The sequence below is a fragment of the Cnephaeus nilssonii genome (genome assembly GCF_951640355.1).
Source record: "Cnephaeus nilssonii genome assembly, chromosome: 11".
Classification (NCBI taxonomy): Eukaryota; Metazoa; Chordata; class Mammalia; order Chiroptera; family Vespertilionidae; genus Cnephaeus; species Cnephaeus nilssonii.
Genome location: NC_137082.1, coordinates 18,337,691 through 18,361,877, shown reverse-complemented (window position 1 = coordinate 18,361,877; position 24,187 = coordinate 18,337,691). Strand labels below are relative to the sequence as shown.

Here is a 24,187-nt window from a genome sequence, read left to right as displayed (position 1 = left end):
CCCTATGTTTGTGAGTAGTAACTTTATTTAGAGAAGAGTACACTGAGTGAATCTTGAGTATTAAAGCAGTGCCTCCGATGTATTTACTTAATCTCTGAGTCAGTGTTTTTACAAAAGCTCTGCCAAGGAGACTCAGACAGGTTTGAGATCCATTATGCTTCATGAAAAAGTTAAAAACTGATAGTCAAGTGAAATAAAATACAGTGAAGTCATTATTTAACAGCAACTGTTTTGACATGGGGGTGGAGTTCTAAGAGTAACTGTTATTTTCCAGTGGTCACTGGTACAGAACACAGTGAAACTGAAGTTGTGGATAACATATCTTTTTAAGGTAATCACAAAGCTCTTGTTGCAATAGCAATCTATTTTTACTCAAGATTTTCCTTCCTAGCTATGCAGCAAATTTTGGTGCTATATTCAGAGTAACCTTTAATGGTCTTTATTGTTAAAACTTTGTAATTGAATATAAATAACTAAATTTTTAAAAAATCAAAACCAAATTTGATTTTGCTTTTTAAAATAAACTTTAGCTTCCTTGACAGGTGAGTAGTTAATATCTTAGTCATCTAACATTTTAGAAAAATACTGAAAAGTGAGACTGGTGGGAAAAGACCTTTTCTATTAGGTAAAAGTGTAATATAAAGTAAAAAAACAAAAAAAAAACCCAACAAAACAAAAACCCGTAAATGATTACGTATATCACATCTGTCTTTGTTTTAAGATTCACCATAATGTCTCTTTGTGATGATGACAAATCCACTAATATTAATAATATCAGGAATTTATTTTTATTGATATGAGAGAGAGAGAGAGAGAGAGAGAGAGAGAGAGAGAGAGAGAGAGAGAGAGAGAGAGAGAGAAGGGGGTGAGAGAGCGAGAAAATCAATTTGTTGTTCCACTCATTTATGCATTCACTATTTGTCTCTTTTTTTTTGGACGCTTGCTCTTTGTGTGTGTTTGTGTTGTTGTTGTTGTTGTTAATCCTCACCTGAGGATATTTTTCCATTGATTTTTAGAGAGAGTGGAAGGGAGAGGGAGAGACAGAGAGAAACATTGATGTGAAAGAGACACATCTATTGGTTGCCTCCAGCACGGACCCTGACCAGGGCCGGGGAACCTACAACCAAGGTACGTGTCCTTGACTGGAATCGAACCCAGGACCCTTCAGTCCGAGGGCCGACGCTCTATTCACTGAGCCAAATCAGCTAGAGCCACTGGTTGCCTTTTATATGTGCCCTGACCAGGGATCGAACCTGCGACCCTTCAGTGTACAGGCCGATGCTCCAACCAATTGAGCCACACTGTCCAGGGTATTAATCAGCCTCCTAATCACCAAACTATTCTGATTCCTTCCTTTCCACCATCCCTCTCCCAGTCAGTGGTTGTCAAGTACAAATGTTTGTACCTACACACTGTAGACATCCAGCCCTCTTCCTTGTACTGCTCCTAGTACCCTAATGAAGGCTTTGATCATTTCTTGCCTTGCTTACTGAATTAGCCATTTTGCTGGTCATCCTTACTTTTCTTTTTAAAAATATATCCATTGTCTCCAAACTCTTGAGCTTGTCATTTGTGGTCTCTTCCTCCTGAACCCAGTCCACATCCCAATTTCCTCCTCCCTATCCTCTCATATTGTATGTGCCAGGTTCCCTTTGTCAGGGACTAACTTTTCATCCTTTTAGTCCTCTTATCTTGGAGTGCTTTAAGTCAGTTTTTATGTGAACCCCCACCCCCTACCTGTGTGCTGCTTTACCCTAGCTCCGTGGTCGGCAAACTGCGGCTCGCGAGCCACATGCGGCTCTTTGGGCCCTTGAGTGTGGCTCTTCCACAAAATACCACGGCCTGGGCGAGTCTATTTTGAAGAAGTGGCATTAGAAGAAGTTTAAGTTTTAAAAATTTGGCTCTCAAAAGGAATTTCAATCGTTGTACTGTTGATATTTGGCTCTGTTGACTAATGAGTTTGCCGACCACTGCCCTAGCTTAATCTCTACCTTCTTTAAACTCTCTTCCATTGGAGTTTATCAAGGAATAATAGCATTGATGATTTGTATATGCTGTCTTTATCTTCTCCATTAATTAAATAAACTACATTGGGAGTTTTTTATTTATCTTTGATTTCCTCAGAGGAACACAATAGTGAATAAGAGACAGTCTTTCTTAAGGAACTTACAGTCTTAAACAGCCTGTTTGGGGAGACAATCATTAAATAATCTTAAAGAGAGAACATTGAAACTGTGGTTAAGTGCTGTGGGGTAGAGATGCATGATTTCATGGAAGTGTGAAGTAGTGGTTTTGACCCAGAAAACTTATCTGCTAATTGAGGATTTGATCTGAGATCTGAAAAGTGTATAGCTGAGTATTTAGTATGAGCAAAGTCCCTGAAGTGAGAAGGAGCATGGCAAATAGAATTAAAAGAAGGCCCAAGGTATTGAGGTTGCAGAGAAAATGTGGGGTAGAGAGGTGGGTGGGGTCAGATCATGCAATAATAGACAATTTTTACTCTTTTTAGCCTCAGATCAAAGGAAAGCCATAGAAGTGTTTTAAACATGTAGATAGGATTTGTGTTTCAGATCCTTGACTGCAATGTAGAGAAGGAATTGGAGAGTGGAGGGGTCTCAGCAATGGGTATGGGCAGTCTGTTGTATTTGAACTACTACGGTAACAAATTAAATCCCAAATATCTTTGGCTTAACACAGTAAAGATTTATCTCTATCATATAGAGTGCCACAGAGTTGGGCAGCCCTCTTTTATCTTGAAGTATATCTTCCGAGGTCATCTTGTCAGGGGAAGATGGAGCTAGATCACTTTTAAAGAGCCAGGCCTGGAAGTGGTTTATATCACTGTGTCCACCTGTTGCTGAGCAGAATCAGCTGGTGAACTTTCAAGGAAGGCTGGGGAATGAAGTCTTCCTGTGTGTCCAGGAAGAGGAAATAGTATGGTACACACATCTCCCAGGAGAGGTTTGCAACCACTGGGGAGGTTATTTTAACAGTTCAGATAACAGGCAGTGGTGGTTTGGACTAGAAGAGTGGCAATGAAAAGGGAGAGATATGAATGTCCTGGAAAAATATATGAGAAACCAAAGAGCTCAGTGAGGTGAGGGAAAAGGAATTGTTAAAGATGTCTCAGGTTTGGGGCTTAGGTAACTAGGATAGTGATGTCTTAAAAATATCTATAATAATAAAAGCGTAATATGCTAATTAGACCAGATGTCCTTCCTGGACGAGCCCGTGGCGAGCTGGGGCCGAGGCAGAGGAGGCTGCTGCAGCCGCCCCTTGCATGAATTTTGTGCATTGGGCCTCTAGTGTGAAAATATCTTCCTTGGAAAGGAAGACTTACTAGAAGGGGACTTGGGGCATGCAGAGCTCTTTGAGACATCCAGCTGGAGATGATAGGTAGGAAATTGGGTGTTAAAGACTGCAAACTCAGAAAAGCAGAAGTCTGAATAATGTGTGAGTCATTGGGATTAGATGATTGAAACTTCAGGCTTGGATAAAAATCTCTTAGAGATAATGTAGAGTCCTTTCTTTCCACCTGCACTGCCATCCTTCCATCAGCATCTGCTTTCTGTCAGATTGCTCTACCATCACCCTCTCTGACTTCAGCCAAATCTTTTATGTCCTCAGAGTCCTTTTGCTTGTCCTTGGGTGATTCCCTTTAGAACTTCCCAGAACAGTGATTCTAAATCTTTACCTAGTATGTTCAAACCGCTGTGCTACTATAGCCTGTCAAGCACAATTTTTAGCAGTGCCTCTTCCTTCCTCCAACTGTTACCCTCCCTCTTCCTATTTTAGAGGAAACTAAGACTAACATCTCCATCTGTGCTCTGCATCTCCTCAGTATCTTTAAAGTTCTGCCTCTAAATTATGAGTGTTTTTGAGTATTCTCTGGAGCCAAATTGCATGAGTTCAAATCTCAGTTCCACTACCAGTTTCTGTGTAATCCTGGCCACGTTACTGTACTTAAAATCTTTCCATGCCTCTGGTTTCAAATCTGTAACAAGCAAATAATAGTAGTAGTAGCTTTCTCATAGAATTTTTGTTACTTAGAAATGTCTGACATTAATAAGTACTCAATATTAAGTTGTGGGGTTATTTTCTCTTTAGTGTTTTGGCTTCCTTTCTCTTGTTCCATTAAGAGCTCTTAAACTTTAGTATGGTCAGAATTTCCCCAATAAGAAATGGTTAACACTCAATCTTCCCTTTTCCCTTCACCATTAACCCTCCTGTGTTTTCACCTCCTCAGTTCCCTGTGGATCCTCAGCCCATTACCCTGAACTTCTGCCCCATTCCTCCAGTCTCCTGAAATGCTCAGAGGCCCAATTGCCAAGCCCAGTTGTCTATTTTCAAACTCTATAGTTTTTGGTATTGATGATCTCCTTCCTCAAAATACTCTCTGTTGGCTTCTGGGATGCTGTTTTCGCCCTTCTTACTTTTTCTTCTTAGCTTTCCTGTCATTTCTTCTTAGTCCCTTGACTTGTTTCTCTTTTGCTACTTAATGTTGGTGACTCTGTGGTATTCGCTGTAGTCCAAAATATCTATTAGATCCATGCTCAAATTTCCAGTTGAAATCTCCACCTTAGATGTCTTACACATTCCTCAAAATTAACATGTCAGCCCTAGTCGGTTTGCTAAGTGGTGAGAGCATCGGCCCTTCAAATGAAGGGTCTCGGATTTTATTACAGTCCAGGGTACGAACCTTGGTTGCAGGCTTGATCCCTGGCTCTAGTCGGCCCTGGCATGTGCGGAAGACAATCAGTCGATGTGTCTCTCACATTGATGTTTCTCTCTGTGTGTCTCTCCTCCCTTCAATTCTAAAAATCAATGGAAAAAAGAATATCCTTGTGTGAGGATTAAAAAAAATTTTTTTAACATGTTAAATTGTAACCATCTCCCCTTTCTGCTGATACACCCACAAACTTTCTACTTACCAGTCTAGAGAATCCTGGATCTTCTTTGATGCTGCTACTTTTTTTTTTTTTTTAATATATCCTTACTGATTTCAGAGAGAAAGCGAGAGGGAGAGAGAGATAGAAACATCAGTAATGGGAGAGAATCATCGATCTGCCTCCTTCTGCACGCCCCCTACTAGATAGAGATGGAGCCTGCAACCCAGGCATGTGCCCTGACCGGGAATCGAACCATGACCTCCTGGTTCATAGGTCAATACTTAACGACTGAGCCATTTTATTGGGCTGATGCTACTTCTATGGTTTCACTCAGCTATATCAATTCTACTTTGGAATGCCCTTGGATTTTTTGTTTTGTTTTGTTTCAACTGCACTGCTGTAGTTTAGAGCTTTCTCTTCTGGATATTTGTAACTATCTCAAAAGTGGTCTTCCTGCTTCCAGTGTCTGCCAGTTTCTTTTTCACAGTCTTCAGTGTTCATTTCTTCTACTAGAAGTGTCTCTTCATTAGAGACCTGCACAGACCTAATTTTTTATAGAAAAAGCTCAAATTCCTCCTTACTGAGGCTTTTAAGATGCCTGTAAGTTACAGCTTGATTTGGCTGAGATTAGTTGCATTTTAATTGCAGAATATACATTTCCTTTCTGTTTTCAGTTACTGGTACATGATTACTTTGATTACTTTCTAAGTCAGGATATAAAATGCTTGAGATACTTCACTTAGATGTTAACAGATAAATTCAAATATTGATTGGTTGGGTAGAAGGCTTTAAATATACTGTCTTCATGCTTTTCAAGATGGGTTGGACATGTGAGACTAACAAATCAACATATGTAAACTTGGGTGTTGAGAAGAATTGGAGTCCACTTTTAGTTATTCATTATTTTGAATATTTTTTCCTCTGTTCAAAAAAGCAAAATAAAGATCCATAACTTGCTGTACACAGATGAACTGTAAAGATCAGAACGATACTACTCCTAAAGCAGTAAAAGGTTTAAGAAAAGTGCTTTTTAATAGTAGGAAAGTGATAAGATTGTGTAGCTTTTGTAGTAATTTTCTAGTCTTAATTTTTCTGTATTTACCAATTCATTATTTTAGAGTGCAATATTCATTTATAAACAAAATGTGGATTAGATTAGATGGGATTGAAGTAGATTATACTCTTTTAATTAATATGATTAAATGGCCCAAGTACATTAATGTTAACTAAATGCTGGGATCTTAGTGTATTTTAATCCCCAGAATTCTTATATATATTTTTAAGTAACAGCTTTATTGAGATACTAGAGGTCCAGTGCACGAAAATTCGTGCACTCGTGTGTGTGTGTGTGTGTGGGGGGGGGGGGGTCCCCTCAGCCCGGCCTGCACCGTCTCACAATTCGGGACCCCTCGGGTAGGGTCCCTAGGCCTAGCCTGAGATCAGGGCCTATCGGGGCTTTCCTTCCCCGGGCTGCAGGCAGCTGGCCCCACCCCCGCCACTGCCACTGCTTGCCATCTGTGCAGTGCTGCCCCCACTCCCCTGCCACCAGTGGCCTCCCTCTGCAGGTGACAATCTGGGGTGCAATGGCTTGGCTGGCCTGGGCCTCCCTCTTTCTTTGCTGGGGGGCGGGGCCAGCCCTGTAGGGGGCCCCTAACTGCTTGCCTACCTACCTGATCACCCCTAACCGCTGGTCTGCCTACCTGATGCCCCTAACCCAGTGATGGGCAACCTTTTGAGCTTGGTGTGTCAAACTTCGCCAAAAAACTGAGCATAACTCGGGTAGTGTGTCACTTTGAGGAAAAAACATTATTTCGCAATATTTATAGTTTAACATAAATGTATAATTGTTATATATAATTGTATTTAATAAACCAAAAACTAAATATTTAACTTACCTGCTTAGTGACTTCTTTGTTCATCTGTCATTCGGTTTCTTTTGTTGGTCTTGATATTATTTAGCTTGTGTGGGGTGCCATGAACTAAGATAAGTGAGGGGGAGGGGGAATTCTTTAACTAACCTGCCTATTAGTGACTTTTTTGTTGCTGAATTTCATTGGCTAAATCTTCAATTGAAGGTTGGTATTTTGTACACTTCAGGCCCAAGCAAGCGCTACTAACTTCATCTGTCAATCTGTTTCTTTTGTTGGTTTTGATATTATTTAACGCTGAGAATAAGGCCTCACAAAAGTATGTAGAGGGAAAAATTGTGAGTAAAGCCATTGCTATATTTTTTCAGGGTGCTAAAAGTGTCTGGTAGTCGGTTCCAGGCACTCCAAATTTCCTGTTCGTAGTGGCACTCCTCTTGATTCTCCAAGCAGCACCTTTCCAGATTCTCAAGCTTTGACCTCAAGTTGACAAACACCTGAGCCCAGATACTGTCTTGAAATTCTGCAAGTTGCATCTCCAAATCATCAATTTGCATCCATTGGAAACCATTTAATTCCAAACTACTGTAGACTACTACATCAGGATACTTAATTATTTTCATGGTCTGTTCTAGACTTCTCAATTGACTAAATCTATCACTAAACTGGTCAATTAACGAGTCTAAAACATGCTGGTACTTCATATGCAAGAGTTCCATTTCATTTTGTACAGCTGCACTGGCCTTCTCAAAATACTTTGTTACTCGAGGAAAATACTTATAAGTTTTAGTTTCTACATCTCGCTTGAAAATTTTAACTTTACTTTCAAAAGCTTTTATGTATCCAAACATCAATACTTTTGCCAAAACCTTGTAACTTTAAGTTCAGTTCATTAATATGAACAGAGAGATCTGTAAAAAACATCAGGGTGTTGACCCACTCATCATCATTAAGCTGAGGAAAGTTTCCCAGATCCTTATCGTCAAGAAATACCTTAATTTCTTCAAAGCACTCCACAAAGCGCTCAAGAACTTTTTGCCTCGGCTCAGCCATCTTACATTATTGTACATCAGCAGTCCACTGTAGGTGGAATCAACCTCCAGTAAAAGTGCCGAAAATTTTCGCTTGTGAAGGGGGCGAGCAGCTATTAAATTAACTATTTTTGTAACAACTGACATTAAGTCGTTTAAGTTGGTGAATCCTGCCTTGGCACATAAAGCCTCCTGATGGATAATACAATGAAAAGACACAATCGGCCGAAACCGGTTTGGCTCATTGGATAGAGCGTCGGCCTGCGGACTGAATGGTCCCGGGTTCGATTCCGGTCAAGGGCATGTACCTTGGTTGTGGGCACATCCCCAGTAGGGGGTGTGCAAGAGGCAGCTGATCGATGTTTCTCTCTCATCGATGTTTCTAACTCTCTATCCCTCTCTCTTCCTCTCTGTAAAGAATCAATAAAATATATTTAAAAAAAAAAAAAGAAAAGACACAATCGGATGTCCAATAGCTTCTGTAAACAATTTGACAAATCCGACTTTCTTCCCCACCATATTTGGTGCCCCATCTGTCGTCACTGACACAACTTTAGAGATATCAATGCTTAGGTCACGAAATGTTTGTATAACAACCTTACATATTTCGCTTCCTGATTTACTTGTTGACACTGATACTAACTTTATCAACTCTTCTCTCATTGTGAGACCATCAGAATATCGACCAATAATGGCCAACTGAGCATGTGATGTGACATCAGTTTCATCAAGAGAGATCGAAAAATATTTACACTTCCTTATGTCTCTCTTTAATTGATGTTGTACGTTTGTGTTCAGTCTCATTATTCGGTCTTTTATGATATTTCTACTGAGTGGTAACTCAGATAGTCTCTTAATAATTGCATCTTTATTCTGCATATCGTGAAATAGAACTGGTGCACATCTTAGGAGAGTTTCTTTAATAAATTCTCCCTCACTGAGCGCTTTTCCATGCTGAGCTATAGAGTGAGCAATGCACAAACTTGCAGATGTTAAATTTGTAGAGCCTTTCATAAATTTAAGGATGGAATTAGATTGGCTCTTATAAAGGTGTAGCTGCCTGGAAATGTATTCCTTCCTTTCATCCTCACTTTTTTCCAAGAGCTGGGAATGATTAGTTTCAAAATGTCTATTTATATTCCACATTCTGCTTACTACCGTTTCAGTACATAGAACGCAAAATGATCTGCCATTTTTTTCTATAAAGCCATACATCTCGGTCCATGTCTCTTGAAAGGGTCGGCCATTGCTACTACCACTTCCTTTACTTAACCTTAGTTTTTTATTTTTTGGGTTCTCCATCAAGAGGGCAGTGACAGAAGATAGAATTATAGATAGCTTGTTAGGCCTGCAGGCAATTAGGGGTTAACTAGCCTAACTAACCACAAAATGGTGCATATAACTGTCTTTTAGGAAAGGGCAGGGTTAATAAGCAGAAATAGGGGTTAATAAGGATGCACAACAGTAATAGTGGTGAAATGGAGTCTGCACTATGGAGCAAGATGGTGTTCTTTATGTGAATTAAAATGGCTGCCGCTATTTCTAATGGCCGGAAACGGCACCCATAGCACGCCACAAACCCTCGCCTCTCCCAGCCTCCCCCTCACTTATCTCAGTAATGATGGATTAGAAATCCATGACACCCCAGAACAGTAGATAATGGTTGCTGTGGTTAACTGGTATTTGGTTACTGGTAATGGCAGGACCCCCAGAGATGCATCCCCCGCTGCGTTCCGCTGCTCCCTGCTTTCCTGGTGGAAGTGAGGGCAAAGATCCCGGCTTAACCGGAAGTCCCAGAACTAGACGCTCTGTGCCGGACTTCTGTTGTTTTGGCCTACAGACCTCTGGCACAGAGTGTCTAATAGGGGAGGGTGAAACATTTGCGACTAGAGTCTTGGAGTTCTAACTCCAAGACTCTAGTCACAAATGTTTCATCCTCAGGAGCAGCAAATGTTTCATCCTTGGCAGGCGGCCGCCTTAGCAGCCGCGTGTCATCAGAAATGGCTACGCGTGTCAGTGCTGACACGCGTGTCATAGGTTCGCCATCACTGCCCTAACCACTTGCTTGGGTGCAAGGCCAGCCCGGTGAGGGGCCGTCTGCCTACCTGATCAACCCTAACTGCTTGCCTGCCTACCTGATGCCCCTAACCACTTGCTTGGGGGCGGGGCCAGCCCTGTGAGGGGCCATCTGCCTACCTGATCACCCGTAACCACTGGTCTGCCTACCTGATCACCCCTAACCCCTCTGCTTGCCTACCTGATTGCCCCTTACTGCTTGCTTGGGGGCGGGGCCAGCACGGACTTCCTGTTGTTCAGCCTCCGGTCATTACTGGTAGTTACGACCCAGGGTTTTTATATATTACTAGAGGCCTGGTGCATGAAATTCGTGCACAGGGGGAGGGGGGGTGTCCCTCAGCCCGGCCTGGACCTTCTCCAATCTGGGACCCCTCGAAGGATGTCCTACTGCCAATTTACAGGGATCAGGCCTAAACCAGCAGTCAGACATCCCTCTTGCAATCCGGGACTGCCGGCTCCTAACGGCTCACCTGCCTGCCTGATTGCTCCTAACCACTCTGCCTGCCGGCCTGCTCGCCCCCAACTGCCCCCCGCCACTGGTCTGCTTGCCCCCAAATGCCCCCCTGCCAGCCTGATCACCCCCAACTGCCCCTTGTACCAGTGTGCTTGTCCCCAATTGCCTCCCCTGCCAGCCTTCTCACCCCCAACTGCCCCCCCTGCTGGCCTGCTCGCCCCCACCTTCCCTCCCCACTGGCTTGCTCGCCCCCAACTGCCCCCCTGCTGTCCTCACTCCAAACTGCCCCCTCCCTGTCCTGATCACCTCCAACTGACCCCCACTGATGGGGTGAGGGGCTGAGGGCTGTTTTTAGGCTGGCCACACCCCCTTCAGGGTGGGGGTTCCCACTGGGGTGCCTGGCCAGCCTGGATGAGGGACTGATGGCTGTTTGCAGGCTGGCCAAGCCCCCCCAGTGGGGACCCTCACCCCATGGGAGTGTGGCCAGCCTGGGTGAGGAGCTGAGGGCTGTTTTCAGGCTGGCCACGCCCCCCCGGCGATCCAGGCTCCCAGCACCTCCTTCTTTTCTTTTCTTTCTTTTTTTTCAGCGCCTCCTTGAGCGGAGGCCAGGGCCGGCTGGAAGCAGGTATCTGGGATTTATTTATCTTCTATAATTGAAACTTTGTAGCCTTGAGCGGAGGCCAGGGCCGGCCAGGGCGAGTGGGAAGCTTGGCTTCCTCCATTGCCGGGGGCAACCCAAGCCTCCTGCTCACTCCAGCTCTGTGGTTGCTGCCATCTTGTTGGGCTAATTTGCATACTCGCTCTTGATTGGCTGTGGGTGTAGCGGAGTGATGGTCAATTTTCATGTTTCTCTTTTATTAGTGTAGACTAGAGGCCCAACGCATGAAATTCATGCAAGAGTAGGCCTTCCTTCCCTCGGCTGCCAGCACCAGCTTCCCTCTGGCACCCGGGACCCAGGCTTCCCTCCCACCACCAGCAGGCACCCGGGACCTGAGCTTCCCTTGCAAAGGGAGGTCCCACCCCCCACCGCAGCCTGCCGGTTGGTGGTCTGGGCCTATTTGGGTGATCGTGGAGCCCCCTGATTGATCGTTCCGCCAGCCAGTGGCCTGGGCCTCCCTCTGCAAGGCCATCATGGGGCGATAGCCAGGCCCCCAAACAATCGCATCGCACCTGCCTTGGTTGGCCTGGCGCCAGTGGGTGTCATAGCATGGTTGTCTGGAAGGATGTCCAGAAGGTCGTTTGGCTGTCTGGTCTAATTAGCATATTACGCTTTTATTATTATAGATAATTCACACATCATAAAGTACAATTCACTGGTTTTCAGTATATTTACAAAATTGTGCATCCACATTGCTATCAAGTTTCAAAACATTTTAACACTCCAAAATGAAAACCCAATATCAATTAGTAATCACTCTCCATTCCTCTTTCCTCCTGTCTATAGATTTGCCTACTTTGAACATTTTGTGGAAATAGAATCATATAATGGGGCCTTTTATGCCTGGCTTATTTCACTTAACATAATGTTTTTCAAGGTTTTTTCCATTTTGTAGCATGTATCAGTACCTCATTTTTATGGCTGAATAATATTCCATTGTATGCATATACCACATTTTGTTTATTCATTCATCAGTTTTTCCTAATTGTTTGCTGTTATGAATTATGCTGTTATTAACATTCATGTACAAGTTTTTGTATGAACACATGTTTTTATTTCTCTTGTGAATATACCTGGGAGAGTGGCTTTGCTAGGTGTTTAACTGCATGTTTAATCTTTTGCACTCGGATGTCGAGTGTGACTCGACACGGTTAGCATCGGTAGCAGCTCGAGAAAAAAGCGAGTGCAAAGGGTTAACTTTTTGAGGAACTCTGCCAGACTGTTTCCCAAAGCAGCAGCACCATTTAACAGTTCTGTCAGCAATGTATAAGTATTCCAGTTTTTCAACAGACTCGCCAGCATTTATTGCTGTTGTCATTTTGGTTATAGCCATCCTAGTGGGTGTGAAGTAGTAGCTTATTGTGGTTTTGCCCTAAGACTGCTATCATGAGCATTTTTCCCAAGTGCTTATTGACCATTTTTATATCTTCTTTGAAGAAATGGCTATTCAAATCCCTTAAATTGGGTTGTCTTTATTTTTATTGTTGAGTTAGAAGGGTTCTTTATATATTCTGGATACAAGTTTTTATTGGATACATGATTTGCAAATACTTTCTCTGAGTGTATGGGTTATCTTTTCATCTCATGTGTATTTTTATTTCATAAGCAAATTACTTGACATTAACTTTGGGTTATCAATAATTTTTGCATTGTTTAGTATTTATATTCTATTAACTTTAAATTCTTACTTTAGAAAAACTAACATGCAAAACCAAAGAAGTTAATGAAGTAAAGTTAATATAAGTAGCACATTCCTTAAAGAAGATGAAAAGATTAAAAACTGGTTTTAGAACTTTTGCTATCAAGATCTTGTGCAACTGCTTTCTCATCTCAAAATAGCAAATATAACATAGTAAAAGGCTTATTTTTCTGGTCAATATAATACCAAATTAAACTGTATTCTTTGTCACAGCAGTAAACATTTTCTGATTTATTCTTTTTTTAAATTGAGATATAATTAACATGTAAGTTTAAGGTGTAAAAGTTGTTGATTTGATACATTTTTATATTGCAATATGATTACCATCATAGCATTAGCTAACCAACACCTCTATCACATCACATAAATATCGTTGCTTTTTGTGGTGGGAATAATTAAGATTTAGTCTCTTAATAATCTTAATTATTCTTAATTTAAAACTTGGAGATTTTTTTGAAGTGTAATTTTAAAGGCATTTGACTATTATGTTACTGAATAGTAATCACATAATTTTGAAATGTGAGTAGAACAAAGACCTTTTAATTCTTTTATTAGTGAAAGCTATGCCATAGGAATGGAATAATTTTTCCAGCCCAGCCACTCTGACCATCTATTATACATTACTAGTTGCCCTGCACACAAATCTGTGCGCCAGTAGCTCTCTGTGGGGCCTGGCCACTCCACGCCCACTGCCCAGAGGCTCTTTGCAGCCCAGCGGCCCATCTGCGGCCGGGTGTGGAACACTTGCCTCGTCATTGGGGCAATGACGCAATTGTCCCCCCGCCGCCCCCGGCTGCTCTGTCCCCGCTGCCCAGAGGCCCTCCATGGCCAGGGTGGAATGCTTGCCTCGTCACCACAGCAACGAAGCAAGCATTCTGCCAGGCTTCTCACATTGCCCACTTTCAGCAGCTGCCCTCCCAGGACTGGGGGACTCCAGTGGGGCTGAGAGGACTGGGCGCTGCCATCTTATGGCTATGGGCGCTGCCATCTTTGTGACGGAGTGATGGTTAATTTGCATATTACCCTTTTATTAGATAGGATGAAAAGAATTGGGTGATATTAATAATCAAACTGGGAAGATGACTACCTCCAGTCAGGGCTCTGAGCCACCTCTATAAGAAAAAAAAAAAATCCAGTACCTCAGAAGTACCTTTTTTCAGGTTTTAAGATATGAGGGGCTGCATAGATGACTCTTCCCTTAATCCCACATAATAGTGATGAATGGCTTATATATGTAATCTTGTAATTAAATGTTCAGTGACTGAAATTAGTGATTGCAGTTTCCCTATTGGATGATAAGTATGCCTTAAAAACTGTAATAAGTGTATATCAGTCTATAATCAAATACATAGTTTTTATATTTGGCACAATAAAGATTATAAGCCTCTTGATTTCCTTTTCTCATTATAGGCCTCAGGAGTGCAAGTTGCTGATGAAGTATGTCGCATTTTTTATGACATGAAAGTTAGGAAGTGTTCCACACCAGAAGAAATCAAGAAAAGAAAGAAGGCTGTCATTTTTTGTCTCAGTGCAGACAAAAAGTGCATCATTGTAGAAGAAGGCAAAGAGATCTTGGTTGGAGATGTTGGTGTAACCATAACCGATCCTTTCAAGCATTTTGTGGGAATGCTTCCAGAGAAAGATTGTCGCTATGCTTTGTATGATGCAAGCTTTGAAACCAAGGAATCCAGAAAAGAGGAGCTGATGTTTTTCTTATGGTAAGCAGTGATAGAAATATTGAGTCTCTGTAAAACTTAAGAGTTAATGTCATTGTTAGTTTAGCATTTGGAGAGCCAGTATCTGCAGCCAAAGTAGTTTTCAGTCAAGTGGTCTGTAGTCATTGTTATTTAATTTTTTATTTACAAGGTTTCTGGTAAATTTTTATTTACAAGATGGGCAAAAGGGTGTGGGAATCGAGACTATTTGCATAGTGTCAACAATAAAAAATTTAAATTAAGAAAGAAAAGAAAAGGTCTTAGCTAGATTGATGTTTGTGGGACCAAAAGTAAATTTTAACTACTTTGTTTACTTGAAAAATGACTTTCAATAGTTGATTATTTTGGCAGTGGAAGGATGCAGAGGGGTAGATTTCTGTGCATCCTCTGAACTCCTTATAAGTTAAAATTTCTCTAAAAACTCTTCCTAGAATACTGAGAAGAAAGTTTATCTCACCAAAATTCTTCTCTAACTTGCAATGCCAGGAACCATCCTCCTACTTTTTAAAACATCTATACTTTATTTGTGCCTGTGGTTTGCTACTTTTGAAGTTGGTACTATCATTGCCTCCAACTGTGATAGTTCACACTGTCCATAAGGGTAGCCACTAGTCACTGTGGCTAGTTAGATATAAAATAATTAAATGCAATAAAATTTATTTACATTTAATTTACATTTCAAATGCTCAGTAGCCACATGTGACTAGTGGCCACATTATTGGGTTACACAGATATACAACATTTCCATCATTACAGAAAGCTCTATTGGACAGCATTGTTCTAAATACTAAAAAAGTGTTATAAATTGATTTTACATGACTTTTTTTTTAAAGTCTGTTTAAATGAGTTATCCTGTTTTTTTCAAGTAAGTTAATATTTGAGATTAAGCACAAGTTAAAAGTCACACCTGTATCCCTCATTTAATTGTATTATGCTACATTTCTTGATATGGAATTCTTACATGAACTATGTTTAGCTTCTAGGGGGAAGGGGGAAAGGTAACAGCCTCTGATTTGGGGGAAGTGAGGGTGCTCTTGATACTTTGGCCTGAGCCAGGGCAAGGCAAGGGGGTGCTTAGCTCTCAGTTGTGTGCCACCAGTACCTTGGGATGTGGGGCTAGGAAGTCAAAATAACTCTGGTTTAAAGGATTGTAACTCCAGGTCACACCTGTTTCATTTCAGCAAGCCTGTTGCACTTGACTAAACAAAGATGTGTGAGGAATATAAATATGAGGTCTGGGTGCATGTATTAGGGCAACTTACTGTTCTGCAAGACTGGCAGCCGCATATATCATAATAATAAAAGGCCAAGAGGCATCATGACCAAAACGACCAAACAGCCAGTCACCATGAGGTGCATGGAGCACTTCTTGGGCCCTCCCCCATGGCCCACAGGCTCCAATCGCAGCAAGGCTGGTGGCCAGCGGGCGGGTGGGGTGGTGGGCGCAGCTGCAAGCTTGGCTGCAAGTGCAGCAGGCGGGTGGGCTGGGCTGTGGGCGGGGCATGAGCATGGTGGGCGGGGCATTAGTGCAGCAGGTGGGTGGGCGGGGCCGTGCGATAGCGTGCGTTGGGCCTCTAGTCTACACTAATAAAAGAGTAAGATGCAAATTGACAGTACCTCCGTGATGCCCACCAGCCAATCAGGAGTGAGTATGCAAATTAACCCAACAAAGATGGGTTAATTTGAATATGCAGGCTCGGAGCGGCTGGGGGCAGGGAGGAACGCAGGCGTTCCACACTGCCCCAGCTGCTCCAGGCCTCTGGGCAGCGTGGGAAGGTGGAAAGGCAGCTCCGGGGCGGAGTGAAAAGGCGGCTCCGGCCCGAGCGAAGGTGGTGCCGACAGCCAGGGAAGGAAGGCCCATTCTTGCACGAATCTTCGTGCATGGGGCCTCTAGTAATACATAAAGACAGTAGTTAATGAGACAAAAGGAGCACATTCCAGATTTGAGTGAAGGTGCATTCATTAATCTTAATTTCTGTTACATGCCAGGTATTGTGTTATGGCCTGGGGAAACAGCTATGAGTAAAACAGGTAAAGTCCCTGCCATTCTGGAATTTACAGCTGAGTGGCAGCTAAATAAAGATTTTGACTTAACCATTTATTTATTTATTTATAATGAATATAGTAAGGTTTAGCTTTTAAATTGGTGAATACAGGTGGGGAGAAAGTAGGTTTACAGTTGTGAGTACACAAAACACAGTTTATTCTTGTATTATTATTTATTAACTAGAGGCCCAGTGCACAAATTTGTGCACGGGTGGGGTCCCTCGGCCTGGCTGGCAATTGAGGCCTATCAGGGGCTGGTCGGCCAGGGGGAGGGACCACAAGAGGTTGGCTGGCCATGGGATGTTGGCCGTGAGAGCACACTGACCACCAGGGGGCAGCTCCTGCATTGAGCGTCTGCCCCCTGGTTGTCAGTGCATGTCATAGCAACTGGCCACCTGGTTGTTCGGTCATAACGGTTGCTTAGGCTTTTATATATATAGACTAGAGGCCCGGTGCACGAAATTCGTGCATGGAGGGGGGTTGTCCCTCAGCCCAGCCTGTACCCTCTCCAATATGGGACCCCTCAAGGGATGTCCGACTGCCCGTTTAGGCCCGATAACGGGCAGTCGGACATCCCTCTCACAATCCAGGACTGCTGGCTTTCAACTGCTTGCCTGCCTGCCTTCCTGATTGCCCCTAACCGCTTCTGCCTGCCAGCCTGATTACCCCCTAACCACTCTGCTGCCAGCCTGTTTGCCCCCAACTTCCCTCCTCTGCCGGCCTGGTCACCCCTAACTGCCCACTCCTGCAGGGTTGATCACCTCCAACTGCCCTCCCTTGCAGGCCTGGTCCTTCTCAACTGCCCTCCCTTGCAGGCCGGGTGCCTCCCAACTGTCCTCTCCTGCTGGCCATCTTGTGGTGGCCATCTTGTGTCCACATGGGGGCAGGATCTTTGACCACATGGGGGCAGCTATATTGTGTGTTGCAGTGATGATCAATCTGCATAGTACTCTTTTATTAGATAGGATAGAGGCCTGGTACAGGGGTGGGGGCCAGCTGGTTTGCCCTGAAGGGTGTCCCTGATCAGGGTGGGGTTCCCTTGGGGCGTGGGGCGGCCTGAGCGAGGGGCCTGTGGTGGTTTGCAGGCGGGCCACGCCCCCTGGCAACGCAAGCGGAGGCCCTGGTATCTGGAATTTATTTTCCTTCTACAATTGAAACTTTGTAGCCTGGAGCAGAGCCAAGCCTGGGGCTCCCTCCGAGGCCCGCAGCCATTTGTGTTGGGGTTATAATTGAAACTTTGTTGCCTTAAGCGGGTTGGCCCGGCCAGGTTGTGTGGAAAGCTTTGCTTCCCCTGTTGCCGGCGGCAACCCTGGCCTGCTCTCTCAAGCTCCATTCTGCCGCCATTTGTTTAAATTTGTTTACCTTTTATAATTGAAACTTTGTAGCTTGAGTGGAGGCTTAGGCCTGCAACGGCTGGCAGAAAGCTTGGCTTCCTCTGTTACCTAGGAAACCTTGCTCTCTGTGGCTGTAGCCATCTTGGTTTGGGTTAATTTGCATACTCGCTCTGATTGGATGGTGGGCGTGGCTTGTGGGTGTGTCGGAGGTATGGTCAATTTGCATATTTGTCTATTATTAGATTAGATAGGATTATTGTCTTATTTTCCATACAAACAAATATAAGCCTAATTTTGCCCCACCCTCCCTATATTTCCTTCATTTGCTCCTGTTTTTTTTTTTGTTGTTGTTGTTGTTGGTTTTTTTTAATATATATTTTATTGATTTTTTACAGAGAGGAAGAGAGAGGGATAGAGAGTTAGAAACATCGATGAGAGAGAAACATCGATCAGCTGCCTCTTGCACACCCCCTACTGGGGATGTGCCGGCAACCAAGGTACATGCCTTTGACCAGAATCGAACCTGGGACCCTTCAGTCCGCAGGCCGACGCTCTATCCACTGAGCCAAACCGGTTTAGGCGCTCCTGGTTTTTATACTTTTTATTTACTATGACAATGATCTACATGAAAAAGCATTTGGAAAATAAAAGTAAAAAGAAGAAAAGGAAATTCCATGTTAGTGCAGTGTTTTATTTTGTACTGTTGCTTTTTTAAAGAAAAGGTGAAACCATTCGGAATGTTCCATAACAGGCTGTTTAAAGGGCCCAGGGAACAGCTCTTACCTAGTGTTTTTTAAATCTGGTCAGAGTAAAATCAGAGCAGTAAGTACCTTTTCCTCTCCCTGGCCTATTTTGCGTAAGAAAAGTACCCACTTAACTTTGCAGTTCAAACATTGGCCAGACCTGAGGTTGTTGTTATGACTTGCCTCCCTCCTTTGACCTTAGGATTGAGAAGAATAAGCATCTGAGAGACATAGAAACTGTCCTTTTCCTGGTTCCCAAGAATAGAATCTCCGCGCTGTGGGAGTAGACTAGGTGAGGTCCATGTCAGCCCATGGTGTTAAGGACTGTGGTACATCCTGGAAATATGGCAATGAAAAGGAGTTAAGTGCTTAAAAGTATTTAACAACACACACACACACAAAAAGTATTTAACAACACTCCATTTATCCTTTGCTATCTTGGCAGTATGGAGTGGAGGTGGGCCTGAGGGTAGGTGGTGTTGTGGGAATGATGCATTCACAGATAGCAGTTTGCATAGGATAGGATTTTTCTGTCAATTGTTAATATTTCTGGTATTTTTCAGTATTGCTGGTGAAGAAAGTGGTGAAGCATATGCTTTGCTTCCAGTGTTCATTCAACATGGGGCCAGCACAAAAAAGTCTTGTAAATACAAGATAGTAGTAAATATTGACAATTAAGGCATAGCTATTGTTGAATTGCCATTAAGCTTTAAAAAAGAAATCATTTTTTTAAAATATATTTTATTCATTTTTTACAGAGAGGAAGGGAGAGGGAGAGAGAGTTAGAAACATCGATGAGAGAGAAACATTGATCAGCTGCCTCCTGCACACCCACTACTGGGGATGTGCCTGCAACCAAGGTACATGCCCTTGACTGGAATCGAACCTGGGACCCTTGAGTCTGCAGGCCGACACTCTATCCACTGAGCCAAACCAGTTAGGGCAAGAAATCCTTCTGATATGTTTTATTGGTAGACTAAGATGGAAAGCAAGTAGTCATGTGGTCAGAATTTGCTATTGTAATAGACATAAAAGGGGTAAGAAAGGAACTTTTATTTTATAATATGTTCTTTTTAAGAAAATCTGAAGCAAAAATGCTAATATTACTAGCATTTCTTAATTTGGGGTGGCACATACTTGATTTACAGATTATTCTTTGTACTTCTCTGTACTTTAACCTTTTGTACTCGGATATCGAGTGTGACTCGACACGGTTAGCATTGGTAGCAGCTCTTTTTATACTCTTTGAATGTATCAATAATTTGAAATATAAAAAAATCCAAATAAATAAGTTTGTATGAAAAGAAACCAGTTTTTTATTCTACTGCCACGCTTTGTAAAATCTGGGGTATTTAAAAAATTAAATCCCGAGTAGAATAAAGGAATCGAGAAAAAAGCAAGCGAGTGCAAAAGGTTAAAACTTTTTCTAACCAGAAGGGGTTAAATCTATCTATCTCTCTATCTCTTTCTATATATATAAAAGCAGTTGTCATAACGGCCATAATCACCTAACAACCGGTCACTATGATCCCCACTGTGGCCAGCAAATCGGCCGATCAGGTAGTGGGGCCGGTGGCCAACCTCACGGCCCCTCCCCGCTGCTGGCCTGCCCCTGATCAGACTCTCCCACCCCATCAAGAGCTAGGCATGGCCATCCCCACCCCCAATCGGCCCCCCAACCCCAATCAGGGGCAGGGCCAGCTGGCCAATCACCCGCAGCCCCTTCCCCCAGGCGGGCCGGGCAACCTCCCGCCATCTCCTCCTGCGAGGCCCTGTCCCGATCCATCCTAATTGGGGCTGGGTCAGGCAGACTCCACTCGTGGGCGAATTTGTGCACTGGCCCTCTAGTCTCATATAAAAGTTGTTATTAGCCTAAACTCAAGCCTTTATTGATAAAAAAATATATATATATTTTTTATTTTAAAGAAAACAAATTCAGTAATATAGTGGATTTTCCAGTCAGTGTTGGTTCTTTTATTCTGGCCCCATTAATCTGATTTTTAATCAGTAGTTCTCTACTTTTTTCCCACTTGGTCAGCCTGAGCCATTCTGTATTTGCCACCTGCAACTGTTCTCTATAAGAAGGTGGGGACATAGAAAAGTTGTGTAGTTAGGAAAACTCTCCCAGGATAGTCTGAGGACCCTTCCCCATTACTGATATAAATGTGTAACACGACGTAAATTGTACTTTCTCTAAACCAGTTTTTTCATTTTTGGCATCTCTTTATCCAGGGCACCAGAACTAGCACCTCTGAAAAGTAAAATGATCTATGCAAGCTCCAAGGATGCAATTAAAAAGAAATTTCAAGGTATGATCTAGATTTGCTTCCAAATACTTAGAGGCATGGTGAGCCCCTGAAATGGGGCTATATCTTTTCTAGGGAGCACCTTATTTTCTTTGGAGAACCTTGCCATGAAGGGAAGCACTGACAGTTTTGAGGAAAAAACCAGAAGGTTGAACCTGGTTTTCAGTGTGTCCTCCACCTTGTGCTGGTCACTTGGGGTCTGTGGGCCCATATTTAATAACCTCATTCTCTCCACAGTGTATGTCACTTGTTCAAGCTGGTTTTAAACTCCTTTGAGATGCTGTCAAGTTTTTCACATAACACATGGAGACTAATTGGTTTACATTGGTCATACTAAATGATAAATTTGCTCTTGTCTTTTTAAAAAATACGTATTTTTATTGATTTCAGGGAGGAAGGGAGAGGGAGAGAGAAACATCATTGATGAGAGAGAATCATTGATCAGCTACCTCCTGCACACACCCGCACTGGGGATTGAGCCTGAAATCTGGGCATGTGCCCTGACCAGGAATTGAACATAGGTCGATGCTCAACCACTGAGCCACACTAGCTGGGCTTTTCTTGCCTTTGACTGTAGTTAACATAAAGTGAAAAAGGAAATGCTTATAAATGGGAAAGGATACTTTTATCTCTAGCTTTACTTTGGAATGGTATAATTTTAGGTAATTGACTCATCTGTAGCCAAAGGAAAGTTCCCTCCTTGAGCTGGCCAGTTATGTTTGACTTGCCCACTGGGTGATTGGGATCCTGATGAGATGGCCTGACCATACTGTCTCCAGCCAGGAGGAGATGTTGGTATGCTGGAAAGAGCATGGGGCAAGTGCCCAAAGGCCTGCATTGAGGGCTAAGCTTGTCATCTAACTGCTGTGTGACCTTGACCAAAACTGCTAAACCTCCTTGGGCCTTGATTCTCTCAGCTGTAGAACGCCATCATCTTAATTGTGCGAGCTTAGTCTCAGAGGTTGCCCTACCTCCTTCCTGCCATGGCTAGCTCCAAACAGCTGGGTGAGCCAAGGTCATAAGGACTTGGCCCAGTGTGGTTTTTGTTTTGTTTATTTGACTGTGACTGACTTTTATGTTCTTGTAGTTGAACAGGTTTGCCCTAGCTTGTTTTACTTAGGAAAGCAACATTCTCGCTTTCTTTCCTGGAACCTGCTGCTGGGTAGTTCAGGCCTTGCAGGTTCTTCATGCCTTCGAGTTGATGTTGGCCCATTCCCCAGAAGTGTGTTCACCAGTTAGTTAACTGATGTTTTAACATGACTCCTTAGCTTTAACACTTCCACAACGTAATTGAAAGGATTCAGGGTGGATTCCTCATCCTTATTCTGCGTTGCCTTTCAGTAAAAGTGCTACATACACTTGATCTGTTCATATTAAAGATGGCCACCTTGTCACCTTTTTCTAGTGAAACCATGACTGGTTTTCTCCAATCAGTCCTAAGTGGTCCAAAAGCTAGCTGACCTGTTATGTTTTCAGCAGCTTAAGAAATTGTCTTAAAATTATGGAAAATCAGAAACAATGTAGGTATTTAAAAGATTGTTAATTACAGAGAAGCTACTGTATGTAATTCCATAATTGAGCTCATTCTTCAGTGTGGTGATGTAATTTTTCTGAGAAAGCAATTAGTAACACATTTTATAGTTTCCATTGTTTTAGAATTCTTTGTGGAACAAAAGAATGCCATTTATAAATATTTTTACTCTTCAACACAGTTGACTAAATCAACTGCAATCAAAACATCATATTCATATTTTTACTTATTTTAAAAAAATATTGCTAGACTTCTTTTTAACTTTTTTTTTAAATATATTTTATTGATTTTTTTACAGAGAGGAAGAGAGAGGGATAGAGAGTTAGAAACATCGATGATAGAGAGACATCGATCAGCTGCCTCTTGCACAACCCCTACTGGGGATGTGCCCGCAACCAAGGTACATGCCCCTGACCGGAATCGAACCTGGGACCCTTGAGTCCGCAGGCTGACGCTCTATCCACTGAGCCAAACCGGTTTCTGCTGCTTTTTAACTTTTTATTGAAGTACATCGTATCTATAAAAACATATGTCATAAATTATTGTAGAACTCAATGAATTTTCACAAACTGACCTAATTGTTGTTTCTCGATTTAATGACAGTAACCCCAGAAATCTCACTTCTGCCCCTTCCAGTCACACCACTTCCATTTACTCTTTCATCCAAAGAATAACCAATATTTTGGCTTCTAACAGCATAAAATAGCTTTGGCTGATTTTGTGTTATATAAATAGAATTATCCAGAATGTATGCTTCAGTCAGCATTGTTTGTCATTCATTTTTATGCATGTAGTTACAGATTATTTATTCTCATTACTGTATAGTATATTGTTGTTTGTGTATACCACAGCTTTTCTATCCATATTGGAATTGGTCTTTTAAAACAGCTTGCTATCTTAGAGAAATAGGTAAACTACTGCCATAATTCTAAATAGTTATTTTTCCTCCGTAGGCATAAAACACGAATGTCAAGCAAATGGGCCAGAAGACCTGAATCGGGCTTGTATTGCTGAAAAGCTAGGTGGATCCTTAATTGTAGCTTTTGAAGGATGCCCTGTGTAGATCATGGTTCAGTGCCACAAATCAAAAGCTTCCATGTTTAATGTTATCCTCTTGCTATATAAGTAAAGCAAATATGTTTAGGCCAGAGTCTCACTGAGGGGGAGCTATCTTGTCATCTGTTAGAGTAAACTAAATATTCTATAAACATGTGCAAAAGGCCCTAAATAAATCTAAAATCTAAAGTTCTATTGGTATGAAATTAAATTCTTATTGGTCAAATGCCTGTTTTGATGAGTTGGCTTGTAAAGATTTTTGCTAAGCTCCTTTTTAATAATGCAGTTCACAAAACAGTGCAAGGTCATATGAAGAGAACTATTGCATCTTTGTTAACTTCAGCAATTACTTTGTTTCTTTAGCTTAGAGAATTGATCATAACCTGGTTATAATTTTTGCCCAAATTCTTTATTCTCTCTTGAGTGAAACTGAATAATGGAAAATAATTCTCACATGTAATAACACTAATACACTAACTACAATAAGATTAAGTCAGGCAGTCTTTTAATTCTACCAGATGTGTAATGAAGACTGTCTCAGAATTGTGAATGCTTATACCAGTAATCAGCGCTGATCTTGCAAAGCACTATTTCAAGCACGTAGTTGGGAGTACAGGAAACAACTCCTTGCACCTGTGGTGAGCTCCCCACTTACTAGATGGGAGACTGTTCTGAGAGTGACCTTGCATCTAGAGAATCATGTGTCCTTAGGAGAATGTGCAATATCTTGTAACAACCAGATAAGATGCAAATTAGCATTCCATTGTAATCCACTTTGTTAATG

At 42.4% G+C, this 24,187-nt stretch overlaps 1 protein-coding gene across 1 annotated transcript in view; it reads left to right on the top strand.

Moving 5' to 3' along the window:
• The window catches only part of DSTN (destrin, actin depolymerizing factor), a 53,440-nt gene extending 29,844 nt beyond the window's left edge, over window positions 1-23,596 (top strand). The window contains exons 2-4 of the mRNA XM_079783513.1: window positions 14,083-14,390; window positions 20,743-20,819; window positions 23,301-23,596. Coding sequence (XP_079639639.1) covers window positions 14,083-14,390; window positions 20,743-20,819; window positions 23,301-23,410 — 495 coding nt within the window. The 3' untranslated portion in view covers window positions 23,411-23,596. The remainder of the gene's footprint in view (window positions 1-14,082; window positions 14,391-20,742; window positions 20,820-23,300) is intronic.
• The last annotated feature ends 591 nt before the right edge of the window (window positions 23,597-24,187 follow it).